This window comes from Lepidochelys kempii, chromosome 11, assembly GCF_965140265.1.
Source record: "Lepidochelys kempii isolate rLepKem1 chromosome 11, rLepKem1.hap2, whole genome shotgun sequence".
In the NCBI taxonomy this organism is placed as follows: domain Eukaryota; kingdom Metazoa; phylum Chordata; order Testudines; family Cheloniidae; genus Lepidochelys; species Lepidochelys kempii.
In genome coordinates, this window is record NC_133266.1 from 45,273,646 (window position 1) to 45,295,245 (window position 21,600).

The 21,600-nt window shown below is 39.6% G+C and overlaps 1 protein-coding gene across 1 annotated transcript in view; it reads right to left on the reverse strand.

Moving 5' to 3' along the window:
- Positions 1 to 21,600, reverse strand: part of TTN (titin) — a 468,699-nt gene that overhangs the window by 389,952 nt on the left and 57,147 nt on the right. Inside the window, exon 7 of the mRNA XM_073306908.1 lies at positions 7,813 to 8,007. Coding sequence (XP_073163009.1) covers positions 7,813 to 8,007 — 195 coding nt within the window. The remainder of the gene's footprint in view (positions 1 to 7,812; positions 8,008 to 21,600) is intronic.

Here is a 21,600-nt window from a genome sequence, read left to right on the forward strand (position 1 = left end):
AGATTTTATGTAAGTATTGAGACCCTGTATAACTAATCAGCTGATATATTTGTTTCTTGGTAAAGATCAATGGGGGGAAATATAAAGTAAAGAATATATATTATCACTATCATGTTATATTTCTCAAGTCGGAATTTGAACAGAATGGCAGTGGGGTGGGTGACTTTTTTGAAAGAGGACCAGCTGAAAAATCAGTGGTCTCTGCAGCTCCCTTACTAGCCAGATTTGAGTGCTGTAAGGGTCCCTCAGTCTGACTCATCCAGGCTGTCAGAGAATCCCACAGGGTTGCGCTGTCTGCATTGCCAACTCTATCTCATTAACTAGATCAAGTTATGGCTGCTATATAGAGATTCATATTTATCCCATGTTCAGTGTCAGTCACAAGTGGGAAGCCATGGTTCACTCACATTATCTGGGCTGATTGTTCCTATTGTTCCTATACCCTTCCTATTCTGCTGTGGTTTCAAGAGCTTTGCAAATCCTTTAAATTAACTGCGCAAAAGCAACCTCTTGTGTCCATTGCAGTCTCTTTTCAAACATTAGCATTAACGTTAAACAGTTAGATTAGTAATAATTCACATATTCCTCTAGCTCCTTTAATCAAAGGACTTCATAGAGCTTAACAAACATTAATTAACCCTTGCAAGCCCCTAGGAGATGTGTAACATTTTATCCCTATTTTTGAGATAGGAAGAATGAGGCACGGACTGTTTAAGTGACTCCCATAAATGTTAGTGGCAAAGCTAAGAATAAAAACCCGGGTCCCATGATGCTTTGTGCTCAAGAGAAGATACAGAAGCTGTTTTGGTTAGTGAGAACTGCTGTATTACTTTTTATCCTCTTCCCACCTCAGCTGGTGGATGCAAATGTATTGTGCTATACAGGCCTGGAGAAGTGCAGAGGAAAAATACAAACATGAAATATCCAGAGTCTAAACGCATATGACAACCTTCAGGTAATTTGCAGTTGTTGTAGCCATGTTGGTCCCAGGATACTAGAGAGACATGGTGGTGAGGCAATATTTTTTATTGGACCAACTTCTGTTGGTGAAACTGACAAACTTTCAAGCTACATAGAGCTCTTCTTCAGGTCCATGTGGACATTTGAAATGTGGACCTAAATATGATTCCCTAGAGTATGCTCAGATCAGTTGTATAACAGAAATCTGTCTACCCGACAGTTTTGTTCTGAATGTTGTCAGAGATTTGCACAAATATTTTACACTTGGGGAACTGAGACACAGAGAGATTAAAGCCAAATGTTTCCTCTAATTTGGAGCGCCCAATGAGAAACATGTCGGGCCTGATTTCTCAGAGTACTTATCATTTCTGTAGCATTTCAAGAAATGTAGCTGTTATAATCTAAAATGTTTTGACTGAGCATGTGTAAAGTGTGATTTTTCAACAGCTTATAAATTGGCAAAACTTGTGTAGATTTTCACAAATAGAAAGGGAAATCCTTGCCACAAAGGCCACCCCCCTGCCCAAACTGAAATCCCTGCTCCAGCGCATGGGGTCACTCGAACTTTTCGAATACAATAGGTTTTTAATCTGGGCAAAACAACTTATTCTTCCCTAGCATTTTTATTCTTGGAAATGGTGGAACTGTTTGGATGAAATAATAATTACAAAAAAAAGCAGATACCTGGCACCTAAAATTTCAGCCCAAACAGGTGTTATAAGCAACTGAAAAGAGCATCCTATAATGGGAAGTGTCCAGTAACCTTAATAATAGGTGACGCTACCAGCCGTGCCTATAATACACATGCCCACACAAACAGAAAAAGAAAAGAGGGAGAAAAACTAAATATGGTCTATTATCTCTGTCACACAGTAAAAACTGAGATCTCCCAAACTAGTGTTTGTAGAACCAGAGACAATCATCCAAAGGACAAATGTTTCACTTTCCTGGATTTTAACTAAAAGAGACAGAGTTAATAATAGCCTGCTGTATGGCAGAATCAGAGACAATATCAGCCGTGAAAATGTATAACCACTTAGGAAAACCATTCAAGATCTGTTTATACTGCCCTTTGTTACTGGAGTAATTCCAATGCTTATTTTACCTGCAAGCAACATAGATGGAGAGAAAATAATCAGCTTACACCACTGTAGACACAATGACTGCATTGACTATGATGACTAAAAATAAATTAAAGGGAGCTGTCATACAGTAGTCTATCATCAAACAAACCAACCATCCGTGCACTTGAAGTAACTAGTAGAAAGATATGCATGTAAAAAAATCCAAAATAAGTTCCCAATCTTGCTTCAGGACCCGCTAGTGCAAGCCAGTCTGCCTGGGAAGAGCCCAGGTGAAGTGTGGGACTTTACAGGAATCCTAATGAACAGATCCTTATGCAAAATTGAGTCCTAAATTGCTAACTGTATATAATCCTCTCAAAATACCCAGAATGGAATAATCCAATCTATGAACAACCTTTGCTTAGTTTTAGAAGTTCTTGAGTACCACATAGTGCCACAGGTTGCTAGTGGTGAAGGTTTCTGAAAGATTCTATAAGCAGCCAAAAGGCGTTCAGGTGGGGTTTTCGGGGTGGACAGTTCTCATTTGTGGAACTTGCTCATTCTGACAGGTTTATGCACAGCACAAGATTTCTCAGCAAAGCTCAGCTATAACTTGGTCCAAGCCTTTGGAGGTTTTTATCCTATACGGTAAGCAGCAATTATTGACAAGGTTAGGACTAAATAAGCAGATGGAGTTTCCACCCTGCCTTTGAAGAGGGTATACGCACACTATACATAGTTGTAACTTATCCCCTTCCTAAGGTTAGGCTTTATTATTAACAACAAAAGCAGAGTATAAACCTCAGCCTGAGCTTTCTCCTCAAAGCTTGGCTGTTCCTAAGGCTTTCTCGGCAGGATCTCCTCTGTCTCACCAGTATACTTCAGTATACTCTGCTTGGATCCAGTGAGATCCATCTGCTAGTATGACTCAAGCGTAATTTCACTGCTCCATCATGCTGAGTTCAAGCACCTGACATCAAGGATACGTCAAAACTGAAGAACTGTCATCCTGTGACACACTTTTCTCCCTGGAGCAATGCCCAGGATTTACTCTCCGGTTTAATTTCTTCTGAGCAACCCATTCATGACCCAGTAACCAAAGTCTCATGTTACTACCAAATGATCTGACCTCTTCATTACCTCCAGCAATCATTTTTTTCATGGCGATGGGCAAGTTCAATGCACCTCATACTTCTGTGGAGCCCATGGGGGAACAATTTTTTTTTCTATCTCACGCCAAGACAGAGGTAGGTGGGAGTCAGCCAATCTGAATCCTACTCCTCAGGGAATTAAAAACAAGCAGTATTGTCTAGGTGTCCCCATTGATGTAGGTGACCTGAATGGGTTCAATTCTGTCTAAGCCCTCCTGCAATGAAGTCTGGATACATCCTGAGCCCCATTAGCCAGATACTGTTGCCACCTCTAGCCTGCCTGGAGCCCTGGACCTCAGGATCTCTGCAGTAGCACACATTTCACCGTAACTACACTCCATGGAATGACAGAATTGTTGCATGTACTCCTGTTGACCAGTGAAACAGAGAATGAGATAGGTACATATCTTTTCTTTTTAGTTAAGAATAGTTGCATGGAAAAGTTGCATGGAAAAATTGCATAACACAATGCACATTATGAATACAGCTCTATCACTGTTAACTCTTGCAGCATCATTTACTTTTCACAAAGGCAGGCCATTCTCCCAACCACTGCACATATGACAAGCCACACACCCATCCCCAACCTTCTGTTCATTCACTATATTCATTCATTTCAGTGTGAAAGATTAATGTGGAAAAACAACAACAAAATTAGCAAAAATGACAAGAGATTTACAAAATGTAATTAAAATCAATGTCTGCAAACAACAACATGGGCAAGATATCTGTGAGCATGGATAACACTCCTGTCTCTAGAGCCATTTTTGGCTTTTTGGAAAACAAATATGAAAAAATCCAAATGTCGTACAGAAGGGAATCCAAATGTGAAGACCTGTGTATGTCTTTACACCCCCGAACCTCTCCACTTCATGGTCACTGTTCATTTAAGTATCTGGTGCTTCAGATTCACTTTGAGTCACTCATATTAAAAACTGTATTTTATTTTTTTAAATTCTTTGATCCGTCTTAGTTCTCCCCTGATCCTGCCTCTGTCTTTCCTAGCTGCCCTCCCTGCGTCAAGATCTTTTGACTATAAAGGAAGATATTCCCTGGACACATCCTCTGCCTCCGTCTACTGCCATCTGGCTCTTCCCAGTCTTTTTGCTCTCAGGAAAGCTCTAGGGCTTGTTCCAATTGTTTCTCTGTATCTGTTTAGTCACGACTAATTACAATACTGAAATAGGAGCGGGGATTTCATTAACTATGTTTTTTTAAATAAAGCAACATGTACATCTATTTGTTTATTTTTAATTACATCCATTAGAGTCTCTGGGAGTGTGTACAATCAATACTAAATCATAACTTACAACATGCACAAACCTGACAAAAACGTCAACTAAAATACAAAAATAAAATTCCTCTCATTCAAGCTGCCATCCTCAGATAAAAAGCTGAACTGGAATAGCTAAGTTTTGCAACACATCCTGAAGGATAACAAAACTGGGCTTCACTGGACCACAAGGAGGAGTGAATTCCAGAACACAGCCTCCACAACTGAGAGCACCTTGCCTCCAATCCCCTCCCAGATATCAAATCGGGAGACTTGTAGCTAGAATGACCTAGATGATTTTAAATGTTGGGATGATACATAGGAAAAGAGATGTTCTCCAGAACCATACTAGCTAGAACCATACTATGTATGGCTTTATATATAATGATATATATGATTTGCACTAGAAAACAAACCGGTAGCCCAAAATCTATAAAGTGCAAGTGTAAAATGGTCCATACCAGAAGTACAGCTAAAGAAGAGTATGATCCTTCAAACATTTACTTATTTAACTCAATGGGACTAGTATGGTTTGTAAAGATACTCATGTAAGTAAATGTTTGTAGGATTTCCCCCTACATGAGCAGCCTCATTGTGCCTTACTTGTCCTCTCCTGGGGTCTTCAGAGGGTAGCCCAACATAAAAACCATTGCAGAAATTCAAACTGGAAGTGACCAAAGAACAAACAACTGGGGAAGGGTAGACATGTATGAGAAAAGGCAGCAAGACACACATAGGCAACTGTGTCTTTGCTTGTGTTTGTGAAGTACCTAGCACAGTCAAAAAATACAAAATAATAATAATAGTTCAAGCCAATCCAGGTTTAGATTTGATCACACAAGGTCACAAAGGCCAAGGGTTGTGATGCATGTGAATATTTTCTGAACTAGGGTCTGGTCCTACAGTTACTTGTGCAAGTAGCCTTTACTCATGTGAATAATCTCATTGGTTTAAATGAAACTATGCATGAGCAAGGATTACTTACATGAGTAACGGTTTGCAGGATCAGGTCCTCTACATACTGGGTCCCAATCCTGCTTCTACTGAAGTCAATGGGACATTTACCTTTTACTTCAGTGACAGCAGGATCAGGCCCATTGTGTGCAAGAAGAGATAGCAGTTTTGGAGGTTTTTAATAATTTTAATTCTAATTTTAATTCAATGCATTTTATATATATATATGAAAACCAAGAGAATGGGTTATAGGTTAAAATACAGATGTGATAATAGCACCCCCTGGTGTTCAAAATATAAATAACCATGGACAAAAGTCCTTTTTTAGTTCACTGTGCATTTATATGGATTTTTTTTTTTAACAGGGTGGATATAAATGTTATTGGAAATAGCCATCTTCTAAGGCTTCTGTAAACAATTTGTGGAAAAAATACAAAACTATGTTATCAAAAGGTTGCATCTATGGGCACCTTAAAATAAACACATTTGTGTGTGTATACACACACACACACACACTCTCTCTTAAATGACATTTTGTATTTAGATAGTGCCTTTTAACCAAGAATGTTAAGCAAGAACAAGTATCAATGGATGAAGACCCAATGCCACTGTGAAGGTACTCTTTTCTCCATCTGTGAAATGGGGCCACAGAGAGAGACTGTATGTTTTCAAAAGTGGCACCAAAAATTGCCAATGATGGAGAATCCATCACAGCACTTGCTAAGTGGTTAATGAACTCTGTTAAAAAAATTGCACCTCATTTCCAGCTTGTACCTCATGTCTAGCTTCAGCTTCCAGTGACTGGATCTTATTATACATTTGTCTGTGAGACTGAAGAGCCCTCTATTATCAAATTTCAGTTCCCCATGCAGATACTGTACTAATAGACTGTGATCAAGTGACCCCTTAATCTTCTCTTTGTTAAAATAAACAAACTGAGTTCCTTTAACCCAGGGCCAGCCAAAGGGTAGGTGATCAGGGCAGTCCCAGTGGATGCTAAATCAGCATCTGAGAGGGTGACACATTGCTCAGCTGCTTATTTATGTACTTATTTACCTATTTTATTTATGTGCTTGGCCAAACTGCACTCCAGCCTTCTTTTTATCCTCAGCTGGTGAATGTGCACGCATGTGTGGACGTCTAACGTGGCTGGCAGAACAGCGAGGGCCAGCCATGCATAAGCCTTTTGCTAGAAGGCATCAATCAATCATTATCATAACTCTTCTCGGAACCCTCTCCAATTTATCAACATCCTTCTTAAACTATGGACACAAGAAGTAGACATAGCATCCAGCAGTGGTCGCACTGCTGCCAAACACAGAGCAATGTAACCTCCCTACTTCTACTTGATATTCCCGTTTATTCATCCAAAGATCACATTAGCCTTTCTGGCCAAAGAATTACACTGGGGACTCATGTTCAGCTGATTATCCACCATGTCCCCCAAGTCTTTTTCAGAGTCAAGGTGTAGTGATTAGGGCACGAATCTTGGAATTGATGATGATGGATTCCCTTCACTTCCTCAGACTTCCTGTGTGACTAACCTTGGCAAGTCACTTAGCCTCTCTTTGTCTTAGTTCGCCTCTGTAAAATGGAGACAAATTACTTCCCTGTCTCACAGGATGCTGTACAGATATACATTCAAGACTGTGAAGTGCTTTGAGATCTACTGATGCAGTGCGCTATACAAGAACCTGGTGGTCCTGGTTCCCAAGATGGATTCCCCCATCCTGTAAATATGGCCGGTATTCTTTGTTCCTAAATGTGTGACTTTACATTTGGCCATAATAAAACATATATTTGTCTGCTTGCACCCAGCTTACCAAGCAACCCGAATCACTCTGTATCCATGACCTGTCCTTTTCATTATTTACCTCTCTCCCAATCTTTGTGTAATCTGCAAACTTTATCAGTAGTGATTTAATATTTTCTCCCAGTTTATTGATAAAAGTATTAAATACAGCAGGGCCAAAACTTGATCCCTGTGGAACATACCTTTTCAGTGGTGATTCCCCACTTACAATTACATTTTGAGACTTATCAGTTAGCCAGTCTTTAATCAATTCAATCTGTGCCATCCTGATTTTCCACCATTCTAGTTTCTTAATCAGAATGTCATGTGGTACCAAGTCAAATTCTCTACAGATATCTCTGTATATTACAACAACATTACCTTCATCAACCAAATCTCATTAAAAAAAATCAAGTCAGTTTGTCAAGATCTATTTTCTATAAACCCATGATGATTGGCACTAATTATATTTTCCTCCTTTAATTCTTAATTGAGTCCCATATCAGCTATTCCATTATTGTGTCCATTAATTTGCACACTCCCTTGCATACCAGACTTCAAGAACAAAGTAGCAGTCATATGATCAGATTATAATTATAGACTTGGCCTCTAACTAACCATGTTAGCAGCATTAAAGAAGTCATTGGCCTCTTGTAACAAGGTTTTCCTTTCTTCCATACGATGGCACAACTCTTCTTGCAACAGATTTATTTTCTGATTTGAAAGCTTCAGATGTTCCTTTTCTGCGTAGTCATCTGAAAACAGAATCTTGAGTGCTTCTGCTTTTAATTTTTCCACAGTGGAATTCCATTCCTAGAAGGAAAAGTACTGATTTAATTAACTCCATGTATCTAAAATGATCCAAAGGAAACTGTTGCATAGTAACATATTACAGTTATTGGCAAATATACTGATTTAATTTTATATGAGTGAAGGTTATAGCCAACTAAAACAGAATTTCTCTCCAATGATTTCTGAGCAAAATGACTGCTTTAATGAATACGAGTCTAGTGGCAAAAGTGCCAGAGGATGGTCCCACAAGCAAAAGAAGTATAGACTACCTACAGCATGCCCACTGGGCAAATTGGTCTGGATAAAATAAAAAGCAGTCCCAACCACACAGAAACCTGACTTGTTTTGATAATGAACACTTCTAATCGCTGCTAAGGGCCAGTTCAGACCACACTGCCATTGCAGGCTATTTGGGGGCCTCATCCCGCCAAAGACAAACTGAAATGTTGCCATAATGCTCGGTGTTCGTGCTTCAGTGCCACATGGTAGGGTGTATATTAACTATTTTTGCTGAGAGCTCTGTGATGAATGATCATTTGAGTCAGGATGCTACCCCATTTATCATGGCCTGGAAGGGACACATCACAGGTTCCTCTCCAATGGCCTCCGTCAACTATTGCCTCATTCCAACTCCACAAACACACATGCCAGTTTTATTCTTTAAACATAAAACTTAGGCAAAACATCCAAACAAAGAAGCTCCTCCACCCATCGTGGGTTACCGATCCCATGGCACAACCTTCCTTTCAATCCCCCTGCTGCAGGGCCTGCTGCCAAAGCCCATCTCTCCCCTGCCACTCCTGTATGAACTGGGCCACTTTCTGGGTTTTATAATCACATTGAGCTCTTCTCCAGCTCTTCCTGAGAAGTAAACAGGGCTGGCAGGCTCCAGGCCGTCAAAGGGGCAGACCATCCTGTTACAAGCACTTTTCATCCATAGATCTCAAAGCACTTTGCAGAGTGAAGTAAGCACTCTCCCCATTTCACAGACAGGAAATCTTATTCTGAGGCACAGAGTTGTTAAGTGCCTTTCCCAAAGATGCACAGAAAGTCCATAGCAGAGCCAGGAATAGATGCTTGTTTGTTTACAGACATATCTATAGCACTCATTACTATAGTATCAGAACACTAGAACTGGGTTCTGACTAAACATTTTTCATTGGTGAATGCAGATGTATCAAAACTGTTGGACCAATGCAAGTTTGTGTGGACACTGCCTACATGCAGAAGTTCCACTGATTTAATAACAGCGGGCTGCCAGATCGACTATAGTTTAGGGCTAAACCAGCTTTCTATTTAAAGCTTGACTCTAAGTGCTTTGAAATCTATGTAGTTACTTGGATTGCCTTGAAATGTAAATCAGTTTAAAAAACAATTTAGTTAATCCAGTGCAAACCCATATCAACATCTTATATCTATTTTAAAATGATTACATTGGCCTAGCTTGTGCTGTGAAGTTACTGATGCACGATATACACCAGATTTAAAGCATTATAGAAGTGCCCCCACAGGGTTTAAACTTATTCAACTTTCTCATTTAGACAAGTTCTTCACTTGAATTTTTCTACCTATAGTATATTCCCTCATTTCCATCTTAATCCTAACTGACATTTTTAATTTTAAAAGGGGCATTTTGGTTTTCATATGCAATGTAAATTGAAAGCAATATCTTATTTTAAAAGGGTAAAGGAAAAAAATGTCCCACCATTCTTGATTTCAATAGTACTTCCTGTTTCAGTACTAATGTTTTGTGGTTTGTTTTTGTTTGTTTTTGAATGGACAATCTATTAAAAAAAATCAATAAAAACATTTATTTCATCTACTGTTGTTCCTGTCAACATTTGACATTAGAAACCTATTGTGTTATTCAAAACAAAATCAATATCTATTATTATGCTGCAAACCCTCCTGCCTTAATTAGCATCTTTCTGCTACTTTTTCTGCGAATGAATTAAATACATTTTGAAACAAGAAAAGAGAGTTTTTCTGTTGCAGTTTCTCCCACTACAAGGAGAAAGAAAGAAAGAAAGAAAGAAAGAAAGAAAGAAAGAAAGAAAGAAAGAAAGAAAGAAAGAAAGAAAGAAAGAAAGAAAGAAAGAAAGAAAGAAAGAAAGAAAGAAAGAAAGAAAGAAGACGTTTGTGTAGACTGACAAATATTCTAAAGTGAGATATGACAAAGGAAAATGGGTTTTTCAGAAAATGCTGTGGTGTATACACATGGCACAATAATGGCATTTGGCTCCGTTTTTTCCAAGGGTGCTCAAAAAATGCTGGGAATTTGGCTCTCTTTCTAATCTGTATTTTATTTTTTAGTGAAATAAGTGTTAGTGAAAGATGCTGTGTTGATAGGCTGTCAGAAATAATCTGATAATTTACAGAACAGTTATAATATAAGCAGCCCTAGCGTAAGCTTCTTCACACTATCCCATTCCACTGCCTTAAACTTGTCCTTAAGGTACAGGGATGAGGAGTTTAGCCTGCGTACTTCCATTCATTCCTTGACCTCTTTTCTGAGACTGTCCATTGTTGTGGCAATGGCTTTGTGATAGAAACTTGTTCAAAGAGATCAGCAGCTAATTTTACATAGGCCATCGAATAGTGATGAAGGTAGTAACTTTCACTCACTACTGACTTGGGCTGGATTTGGACCAGCAACTAAGTGAAAGGCTTCCTCCAATCCCCTGACATATCCAGACCTCTTCTTACTTGTTTATAAAACGTCAAGCCTACTTAAGATAGATCGGTGTTGATAAATGCAAGGTAATTCACACTGAAAGGAGTATCTGAACTACTCATACACCTTACTGGATTCTAAATTCACTGGAACAACTTGGGAAACAGACCTGGGCGTCATTGTGGACAGCTCAATAATGCTCAATATGCAGCTGCAGCCAAAGATGCAAACAAAATGTTCAGAGGCATAAAGAATAGGATGGAAAATATGAATGAAATTTTATCATGTCACTGTATCCTCTCTCTTCGAATACTATATTTTGTTCTGCTCACCCTATCTCAATAAAAGCAGAGGGGGTTCAGAGATGGGTAACAAAAATAATTAGAAAAATATGGAGGGAAAATCCAGATAAAGAGAGAATGAAAAGATTGTGATAGTTTCGTTTACAGAAGGGACTAATATGAGGGGGCACAACAAGTATATATAAAATAATCAATGGTAGAGAGGAAGCAAATTGGGTTCTCCTATTTACACTTTCTTATAAAACAAGAACAAGGTGACATTCAATGATAAATGGAATATTTTTACTTGGACAATTAGCTTGTTGTTCTCACTGCCACACGATATTATTGAGACCAAGAGTTTAGTGGGATTCAAAAAAAGACCACACATTTAAATGGCTACAGAGTTACAAGGGATTTGGAAGGGGAAAAAATCTTGGCAAAAATGCTTGGCAAAAAAAAGCTTGGCAAAAATGAGAATTTCAAGACTGCCTACATTCTATTGTTCTTTGTACATTTCCTTTTTTATTGAAAGGAATTGTTTTTGTTTTACAAAACAGAAGGCACAGTCCCTGTGCAGATAGAGGGCACAGACCCTTACATATATTGCACTCTAATGGGTCTACTTGTATGAATAAATGCTGCAGGATTTGCTTCATAGGGCCACTCCTGTGAGATACTCAATTCCACCAGCTCCCATCAACTGCAGGTACTGACTGCATTTTATGATGAGATCCTACATGACCTTTCATTTATATTTCAACATACTGATATCGGAATAGATAGTGTGAATTAATTTAGAAAACAACAATGAAATACATTCCTATGAAGCTAGCATCCGTTAACAGGGCCTGCCCTAGTGGCATTAGTAAGGGTAAAGTGCCAAGAAAGTTCAGCAGCAGATGTTTTTGCTGATTTTGTAATGGAAGAAATAGTTAGATCTCAAAATAAAAATAAAATATTACTTTTGCAAGAACAAATGATATTTTCCTAATGCAATAGCACGGACTCTGCTTATGATTAGCTCAGATATGATAAACTCTACTTACAGAGAGCTGCAATGAATGTTCTAAATTGTTTCAGTGCATTGTGATGAGTAAGTTACAACTCCAGCTAGTGAGGCTGTGATTATAAGGAAATGACTCCACTTACAGTGAAATGACTGCACTGTAGCTGGCTTTCGCTAGAATAACATTCATACCTTTGCCTTCATTGTTGGTTGCCCAATATTCACCTTCTAGATGATTTTTAGGCAACAGTTGATTTATTTGAAGAACCACATTAAACATGTGCCTCTTTTACACCTAAAACAGTTTATGCTTTAACCTTTCAGTCAAACTGAAAATGGCAATTTATTGCAATAGTTAAACATTTTAAAAGAATTCCATACATATTACATCCCTGGACACTTTCTAAAGACATTAAATGTAGCTAGATCCATTTGATAGCCTATATGATTTTGTGATGATCAGGTTCCAGCTCATGCCAAGGTCTCCATCTCTCAACTGAACAATATATATGACAAATTGACAAATATATGGCTGGAATCAGTCTAGCTCTTATCTGTGTTAGTATTGTTAAAATATATATTAGAATTATAAAAATGAGTTTAGTGCTTAGATTTTCCTGAAGGCTTGTGAGTTGCTGTATGCATTAATCTCACTTATAACAACACATGTATCCCACATTGTAAGGTAATATTTGAGCAGTTGTATTGTGAGCCTCTGATTGTGTGTAAATCACCGGACACAAGAGAGACATTATTTAAAGTGAAGGGAGGATCTTCAATAGAAGAACATAAGAATGACCATACTGGGTCAGACCAAAGGTCCATCTAGCCCAGTATCCTGTCTTCCGACAGTGGCCAATGCCAGGTGCCCCGGAGGGAATGAACAGAACAGGTAATGTTAGATGAGGTGGGATCTGAGTTACTACAAAGAATTCTTTCCTGGGTATCTGGCTGGTGAATCTTGCCCATATGGTCAGGGTTCAGCTGATCACCATATTTGGGGTCGGGAAGGAATTTTCCTCCAGGGCAGATTGGAAAAGGCCCTGGAAGTTTTTCGCCTTCCTCTGTAGCATGGGGCACGGGTCACTTGATGGAGGATTCTCTGCTCCTTGAAGTCTTTAAACCATGATTTGAGGACTTCAATAGCTCAGACATAGGTGAGAGGTTTATCGCAGGAATGGGTGGGAGAGATTCTGTGGCCTGCATTGTGCAGGAGGTCAGACTAGATGATCATAATGGTCCCTTCTGACCTTAATATCTATGAATCTAGGTAATCATCAAGTGATCCAGGTGTTATGCCTGTCCCAAAAGAAAAGGTCCACTGATACCAGACAGACTGTTGTGGAATGTTGCAACTGGAATTTCCCTATGTACTGTCAACAAGAGGACAAAAGACTTTTGTTATTTTGCATTCTTCCCAATGAAGATGAGTCATGCAAGTGTACTTCTCCTATCAGCTGAGCTTGCAGCTCAGAGCACATGATAGGAGGGGAAATAAAACAATAAAGAACTAATTATCTCTCTTGGGCTGGACTCTGGGAGGCAAAGTGTTTCTAGGTATAAGCAAGAGATCCCCAGCAGCTGAGCCTGGGTTAGCCCTAAAGGACACATATAGCTTGCTATAGAAGCATATATTATCTTTCAAAACTTAAGACTGTGATTCATGTATGTATCTATGTTTACCTGCTTTAACCTTGTAAATAACTCTCTGGTTTCCTTTAAATAGTTTATGATAGGATTGGCTACAAGCATTGTCCTTGGTGTGAGGTTTAAAGTACAACTGACTGGGGGTAACTGCCTGGTCCTTTGGGACTTGAAGTAACCTGAAGACTGCTGTGATTCTTGGTGTAAGGGATCATCTATCACAAAGACACACTCACCTGGGTGGTGAGATAGATCAGAGTACCCAAGAGACTGTCTGTGACTCCATGTTAAGGCTCTTATAGTGCCTGAGGAGTTTACACTTGATATTTGGTTGGTGAAATCTAAGTATAGCACTCACAACTCATTTGGCGTTTGTGCCCTGGTTCCTAACAGTCTGCCCTGAGGTTGGTACTCATGGTCTTGAGTCACTACAGGCAGCAGTACAGATCTCAACTAAAAATTCACTGCGTTTTCTTTACAGTCCCTACAGTGAGTTTCTGAAGCATTTATATACTATTTTTAGTATGCAATTTTATCATTTTCTTTTTTATAAGGAAAAGTTTATCAAGGGCATGGAAACTCAGTGGAGAAAATCCTGGTCAGTTCTGTCTGTTCTTCAGCCTTCTAAGTGTTAACGCTATAAAAGTCTGTCACTTGGCAATAAAATATTTCTGTTACTTGTCACCACCAGAAAGAACACAAAGCTTGCCATTATCTTGACTTTTCAGTTTGACAGAGATATGTGAATATCTCTGACCCATTAAAGACACATGGCACTGTATACACCTGTGCACAGTGTGTCTCCACAGGTCATGCCATTATTCTCATTTTTCTTCTCACAGTAGTAGCCTTTTAAACTGTAGCTTTCACTCTTCCATTTGGAAAGGAAATTGAGCTCCTTCTGGATCCCTTGATTGATTTTGTTCTTTTAAGAGGATTAGAGCTGATAGACAAGAACGTGAAATTATTTTGTTATTTTTAAGATAAAAGCCTCAAACTTTTTCTTCACAAAATGCTGTGGGTTTTCAAAACCATCTCACGTAATTGCCCGAAGTAAGTAGATACACCTACTGCTTCAACTGAAGGAAAATATAAAAATCCCTAATGCCATGTCTATACGTACAGAGCTGCAGCTGTACCGATGCAGCGTGTCTGGCGAAGATGTTCTCCTGTCAGCATAATAAAACCACCTCTCTGCGTCTCCATCTGTGTACCACAGCAGCTCCTCTGGCAGCTGTACTGCTCCCGGCCTGCCCCCCCCCCAGCTGTGTCTTAGTCACAGCAGGAGGAGGACAGAGCCCCCCCGCCCCTCCAGGTAACATGGGATGGATTTGGGGAGGGGACAGGGAGAGTGTGGGAGCCCCGGGCTTGGGGGTGAGGAGTCACGTGAGAAGGTCATGTGCCCCTCCCTTAGCTGGTGGCTCCCGCACCTACTGGTAAGACATGGATTTTACTTGCACCTCTGGTCCTGCCCAAACAGAAGTTGGCAAATAGGTCTGTCCTAAACAAAGGACGGTGTGCTTGCCTTAATTTGCATTTAAGCAGTGAACAGAATCATCAAGCAAGAAGGGAAAGCAAAGAAAGTTCAAACAGGTTAAAAAATTCAGCAGGGAATATCCTTCCACATGGACTCTTGGTTCCCTGGATCTTAGCTGGAAATGCTTTTCAAGAGGGAGGACTGAAACTAAAAAGGAGAGACAAACACTCCCAGGCACCCCTCTCTCTCCCTTTCCCTGCCCATTACATTCACTGCACCTGAGGAAACAAAGGCAGCAGCTGTTGGATGCTCTGTGGAAGGTGTCCTGACCTAAAGAGTTTGGTCAGTGTAAGTCTGTTGAAAGCATGTGGTGAGAAAGCTTTTTGCTTTGAATTTAATGTAGTTTGTTGAAGTTAGGCACTAGTAACCATTTTACCTTTATTTTTCTTGTAACCATTTTTTTACTTTTATGGCTCATTACTTGTACTCACTTAAAATCTCTCTCTTTGCCGTTAATAAACTTCATTTATTGCTTTATCTAATCCAGTGTGTTCACGCTGAAGTGTCTGAGTAACTCCATTTGGTATAACAAGTTGTGTGCATGTTATTCCCTTAAAGGAATAATGGCCTCAGTATATTTGTACAGTCTAGGAGAGGGCTGGGCAGTACAAGACATATGTTTCTGGGGTGTGTTGGTAATATTGGTGATCATCCTGCAGTATAACCAAAGCTGGTAAGAGCCAGAGCATGGCTGATAGGCTGCAACACACAGAGAGACATAGCTGGGAGTGACTTACATGCTGGTGGCTGCCTGTGAGTAGCCCAGGCTGGAGGCTACAGCAGCAGAGCATTCTAAAGGGCAGCCCAGGATACAGGGCAAGGGTGACCCAGCTACTCATTAGTCTGGATTGTACCCTGGTTTGTCACAGACAGTGACAGAGTCTTGTCAACCTCTTTGGGCCTGTAAATATAATCTAAATACAACTGTGCTAAGGTGCGTCAGAGAGTTTTTTTAAGAGCAAATGAACTCTACACCACTCTTGCAGTGCTCCAGGATGGGCCTACGCATAGTACTACTACGTATAAATCATGCTTGCATAGCTGGGGAGCTGAGGGACTGAAAACCCTTCCAAGAACTAAGGTCTCTACCACTAGAGCCAAAGGAGAAGTACTGATGTATGTATTTTCAATAAGTACCATTATCTTCTCTGTAGGCCCACACAACATCACATACTTGTAAAGAGCCCAATCCTGCAAATACTTATTAGATAGCCCATGCATAACTCTCTCTTCCCCACCCACTGTAGGGGACCCTTTAAAGGGGCAATGCCCCTTTTCTTCCAGCTAGCTGGACAAAGACCTGCTGTATGGAAGGATGCAGTGAGCACATTTTATTCTTGAGTTGATGGAATGCTATGATTTTTTCCAGGACGGTAACTAAGACAGTCTAAGTTATTGGTGCCTTTTAAAGGACTATTCAGACATTCTCCAGTTAACCACAAAGCTACAGAAAGTACACTTCTGGGTCTGATGCAACGTCCCCCTTACAGTATTTCTCCAATATGAACTGAAAGGATCTTCCCGCACCTTCCCCATATTATCTGACAGGAACTGGCATTTATGACAGTTCATACACTGACTTCTGAGGTGATAGAAACTACATTCTGAAGTTAATGCAGAACATTGACCATTTTTTAATTAGAACACAAGTTGGACACTAAAGAGAGTTCCAGAGGGGGAAGTAATTCTAACTATAGTTATAATGATTCCAGAAAAATTCAATTTTATTTTTTTTCCTATTAGTAATGAGACTGCTTCCAGTTTATGTGCTGCAAAAACTGGTGCCAGCTTTTAACTGTGTAGAACATTAAAGAATCAGACACATAAAACAATCTGTTCATTAAAAGAAAGTAGAAGAATTTTGAAAAATTAATATAGTTGTTTTACTATTTGGAGACTTAAATAATTTCTGCTTTGAGAATTTTCAGCTTCAGAAATCATCTTTTTGTTTAAATTAGATGTTATCATCCCAGACAATGTGAGCTTGATTTACGAAAGCAATACTTTCTATGGGTGTTTTACAATTTCATTACGTATCACTGGTAATGCAGTCATGATACATAATAAATGTTCAGTTCAAGCAACAGACTGGTCAGAGACTAGGAAAAGAATTGCACGTAGCAATAATTTTATCAGTTTGAAAACAACCCAGGTAACTTCAAAATACAAGGTGCCCAGCAAAGATAGCACATTTTTAATATAGTTTTTAAGCACGTGCTCCCAGCTGGAATTTACAACAATACAAGGTTCAATTCTGCCATTCAAAAAAGCAAACTAATCTCTCTGAGCATCTTGTAGCAGGCTGTGCTCCAAAATAGTTCTCCTCAGGGATACTGTCATCCTCTCAAAAGTGTATTAGGCTGGATAGTTGTAGCACTTGAAAGTGTTGATATACATTCATATTCTTTCATTGTGAATGTAGACTTAATTCCTTTAGAGAAAAATATTTGTTCTACAGAAAGCAGTGTGAAATTCTAGTGTTCTATTTTTCCACTACTCTATTTTTTGGCTCAATGCTATTCAATATCTATATCAATGATTTGGAAGGAAATGCAAAAAAATTGCTTGATCAAGTTCACAGACGATACAAAAATTAGTGGACTGGTAAATGATGACAGGTCAATTAGAGACTGATATGGATCTCTGCACAAGCTGAACTCATTTGAATAACATGTATTTCAGTATAGCCAATTGCAAGTTCATACATCTAGGAACAAAGAATGTAGATCACATTTAGAAGGTGGAGGACTGCATCCAGTGAAGCAGTGACTCTGGACTTAGGGGTCATAATGGATATTATTTACGTCTATGCACTGGTGAGACCATTAATGGAATAAAGTGTCCAATTCTGGAATTCACACTTTGAAAAGGATGTTGAAAAATTGGAAAGGGTTCAGAAAAGAGAGGCAAGAATTATTTGAAATAAGGAAAAGCTGCCTTAAAAAGCAAATGAGTTTCCTAAGTCTATCTAGCTTATCAAACATCAGGGTAAAAGGGATCTTGATCATGGTGTATAAGACACACATTGGGAAATTTCTGACAGTCGAGGGCTCCTCAGTCTAGCAGAAAAAGGCATTACCAAGATCTAATGGGCTGGAAGATGAAGCTGAACAAACTCAGACAAGAAATAGGGCAAAAAAATGTAAGGGGAACGCTGATGGTAATTAGCCATTAAAATAACTCAAAGATATGATGGACTCTCCATTGCTTGACGTTTTAAAATCAAGATTGGGTATCTTTTTGAGAAATAAACTGTAGCTCAACCACGAGATAAGGGACTGATGCAGGAATTACTTGGTGAAATTCTTTAGTATGTTGTCAAGGTTCCTCCCCCACTCTGAACTCTAGGGTACAGATGTGGGGACTTGCATGAAAACCTCCTAAGCTTACTTTTACCAGCTTAGGTTAAAACTTCCCCAAGGTACAAATTAATTTTATCCTTTGTCCTTGGAATAACCACTGCCACCACCAAACTCTAACTGGGTTTACTGGGAAACGTAGTTTGGACACGTCTTTCCCCCCAAAATCCTCCCAACCCTTGCACCCCACTTCCTGGGAAAGGTTTGGTAAAAATCCTCACCAATTTGCATAGGTGACCACAGACCCAAACCCTTGGATCTGAGAACAATGAAAAAGCATTCAGTTTTCTTACAAGAAGACTTTTAATAGAAATAGAAGTAGATAGAAGTAAAGGAATCACCCCTGTAAAATCAGGATGGTAGATATCTTACAGGGTAATTAGATTCAAAACATAGAGAATCCCTCTAGGCAAAACCTTAAGTTACAAAAAAGACACACAGACAGAAATAGTCATTCTATTCAGCACAGTTCTTTTCCCAGCCATTTAAAGAAATCATAATCTAACGCATAGCTGGCTAGATTACTTACTAAAAGTTCTAAGACTCCATTCCTGTTCTATCCCCGGCAAAAGCAGCGAACCGACAGACACAGATCCTTTGTTTCTCTCCCTCCTCCCAGCTTTTGAAAGTATCTTGTCTCCTCATTGGTCATTTTGGTCAGGTGCCAGCGAGGTTACCTTTAGCTTCTTAACCCTTTACAGGTGAGAGGATTTTTCTTCTGGCCAGGAGGGATTTTAAAGGGGTTTACCCTTCCCTTTATATTTATGACATATGTACTATGCAGCATGTCAGCAGACTAGAGGATCAGAATGATCCTTTCTGGTCTAAAAATCTATGAATATATGTAATTTTGCTTCTAGCTAAGTTCCGGGAAGTAAGGCATGTTTTTCTGCAGAGATTTGAGCTTCCTGTAACACTTTCATAGAGAGGTTTTATAAACATACATATTTTAAATTTGTAAAAGTACTAATAAAGGATACTTGATGGGGCAATCCCCTGAATCTGCGAGTGTAACAGCTGGCAAACCAGGCAGGAGAGCCCGAACTGTAATGATGATGGAACCTAGCACAGCATTTGCTGTGAACTATACCAGAAATGATGATCAGACGTACATCTGGAGCTGTTACAATGTAATGACCACCAAAATGTGATTTAGCATGAAGAAAGCTTTCTCCAGTAACAAACGTAATCAGAACAGGATTGCATATACAGTGCAGAAATTTAAAATGTGGTGATCTCATCTGGGGAGAGCATCAGATTTTGGAGGCTGTCCTAAAAGCTGCAAAATATTGCAGATTCAAAATCCTGCAATTCAAGGTTGAGGCAATAGCTCTTTGGGGACATTTAAATAAGGGTTTAAAAGGTGGTAAAAAGGCTCATATTTAGGGTGACCATATTTCCCCGTCCCGCCCCCTCCCCGACTGTCACTGGTCACTTGAACCCTGCCAGCCCTCCACTTGAGGCTGTCGCTGGAACCCTGCCTGCCCCTCCTTCAACCCAGCCTCCCCACTACATGGGGCTGACATCTCCACTTTCCCCCCTGCACATTCCTCCACACCACACCACACTTTTTTTTTCTTCTCCAAAAGTGGGTATTTGTCCCATTTGCTCTTGCCAACTTGATTGGTTGGCAAGAGCAAATGGGACAAATGCCCTCTTTTGCCAAAAAAGTCGTGATGGCTGGAACAGGGCTTAAAAAAGGGACTGTCCCGGCCAAAACGGGATGCAGGGTCACCCTATACAGATTCATATATACGTGGGAGAGATGAAAGGGGAGGGCAGGAGCACATTTCAGAGACTTTCCTGACAGAGAGAGAGAGAACGAACGAAAATTGTTTTTGAGAAGTCCATTGGAGCTAGCTTTCATCAAACTGAGTTATGGTGTGACTAGTGGATCCTGAGATACAGAAATGAGGCTGCTACATCACTAAAGGGACATCACTGCAGTTTGGAGACAAGAGATGATAACCTTATATAAGATGGAAGGTTTCACAGAAGACTAGGGACTGGGGACTTACATATGCAAGGACATGTTCCACTGTGGAGTCACCAACAGGGAGGTGTTGTAGAAGAAATTGGTCTACTGAATATCTTTTTGCTGATATTACTTAGTCTGAACAGGGAGCACCTCTGAACTTGGTATCAGCTTATGTTTCAGTGTGCTTCTGCCATCAAGGCAAAACACCAGTATGTCTAGTGATGACATTTACTATGAGCCTCTACCATTCTAGCAAATTTTACAGAAACACTCATTTGAATACTCAAGCTGGAAATAAAATGTAGCAAAGTGTCAAATTTCTCTTTCCCACTGCTTGTAATATTATCAGCTTAGTACAATGAAAATGTAAGAGATACACAGATCTGTAGCTCATCTTTCTGCAGTACATTTGTTGTGTGCAGCTTAAGCTAGCTTCTGTGTCTACATTTCACATCAGAAGCATGGCATATATTCCACAAGATCTACTCAGTGAACTTGATTTCCCTGAGCGAGAACATGCTGCTAACAATAACAACAGAAGGATAAAGGTAAGCTGCACCAAGTTATGACTGTACGGAAAGCTTCCAATGCTAATTGGCACTCTAAAACAACATTATATGAAGAATGAGATACTGTGGGATGATTCAAACAACCTGATTAGCTAATATATAGGGGAACCGTTATTTAGATTAGCAATAAATAAAATTTTATTGTGATAGTTCCTTGAGGCCCCAGCCATGGATCAGGGTTCACTGCTGTACAGACTGAAAATTCATACTTTATTATTTTTTAAAACATGGGTTATGGTATTTCTTCAACTGATATAGTAAATTGCAATAACAACTTCAATGCATTAATGACTAGCTGGGTTTAGTGAGCCTTGATGGCACTCCAAACCATCAACTTCTCCCAGCAGGTTATAATATTCCTTTGGAAAGGCCTTGTGACTCAATCATTATTGTTTAACCCCATCACTCCTAGTATTCACAGCACTGTGCATCCTGCAGCAGAATGTGGTGATATGCCATTAAGAACCAACGTTTTCGAGACAAAAAACCTGTGACTTCAAATAGGATATATGAGGCACTTGGGATGGCATTAGGAGTGCATTTTTCCCTGCTTACCTGGTAGC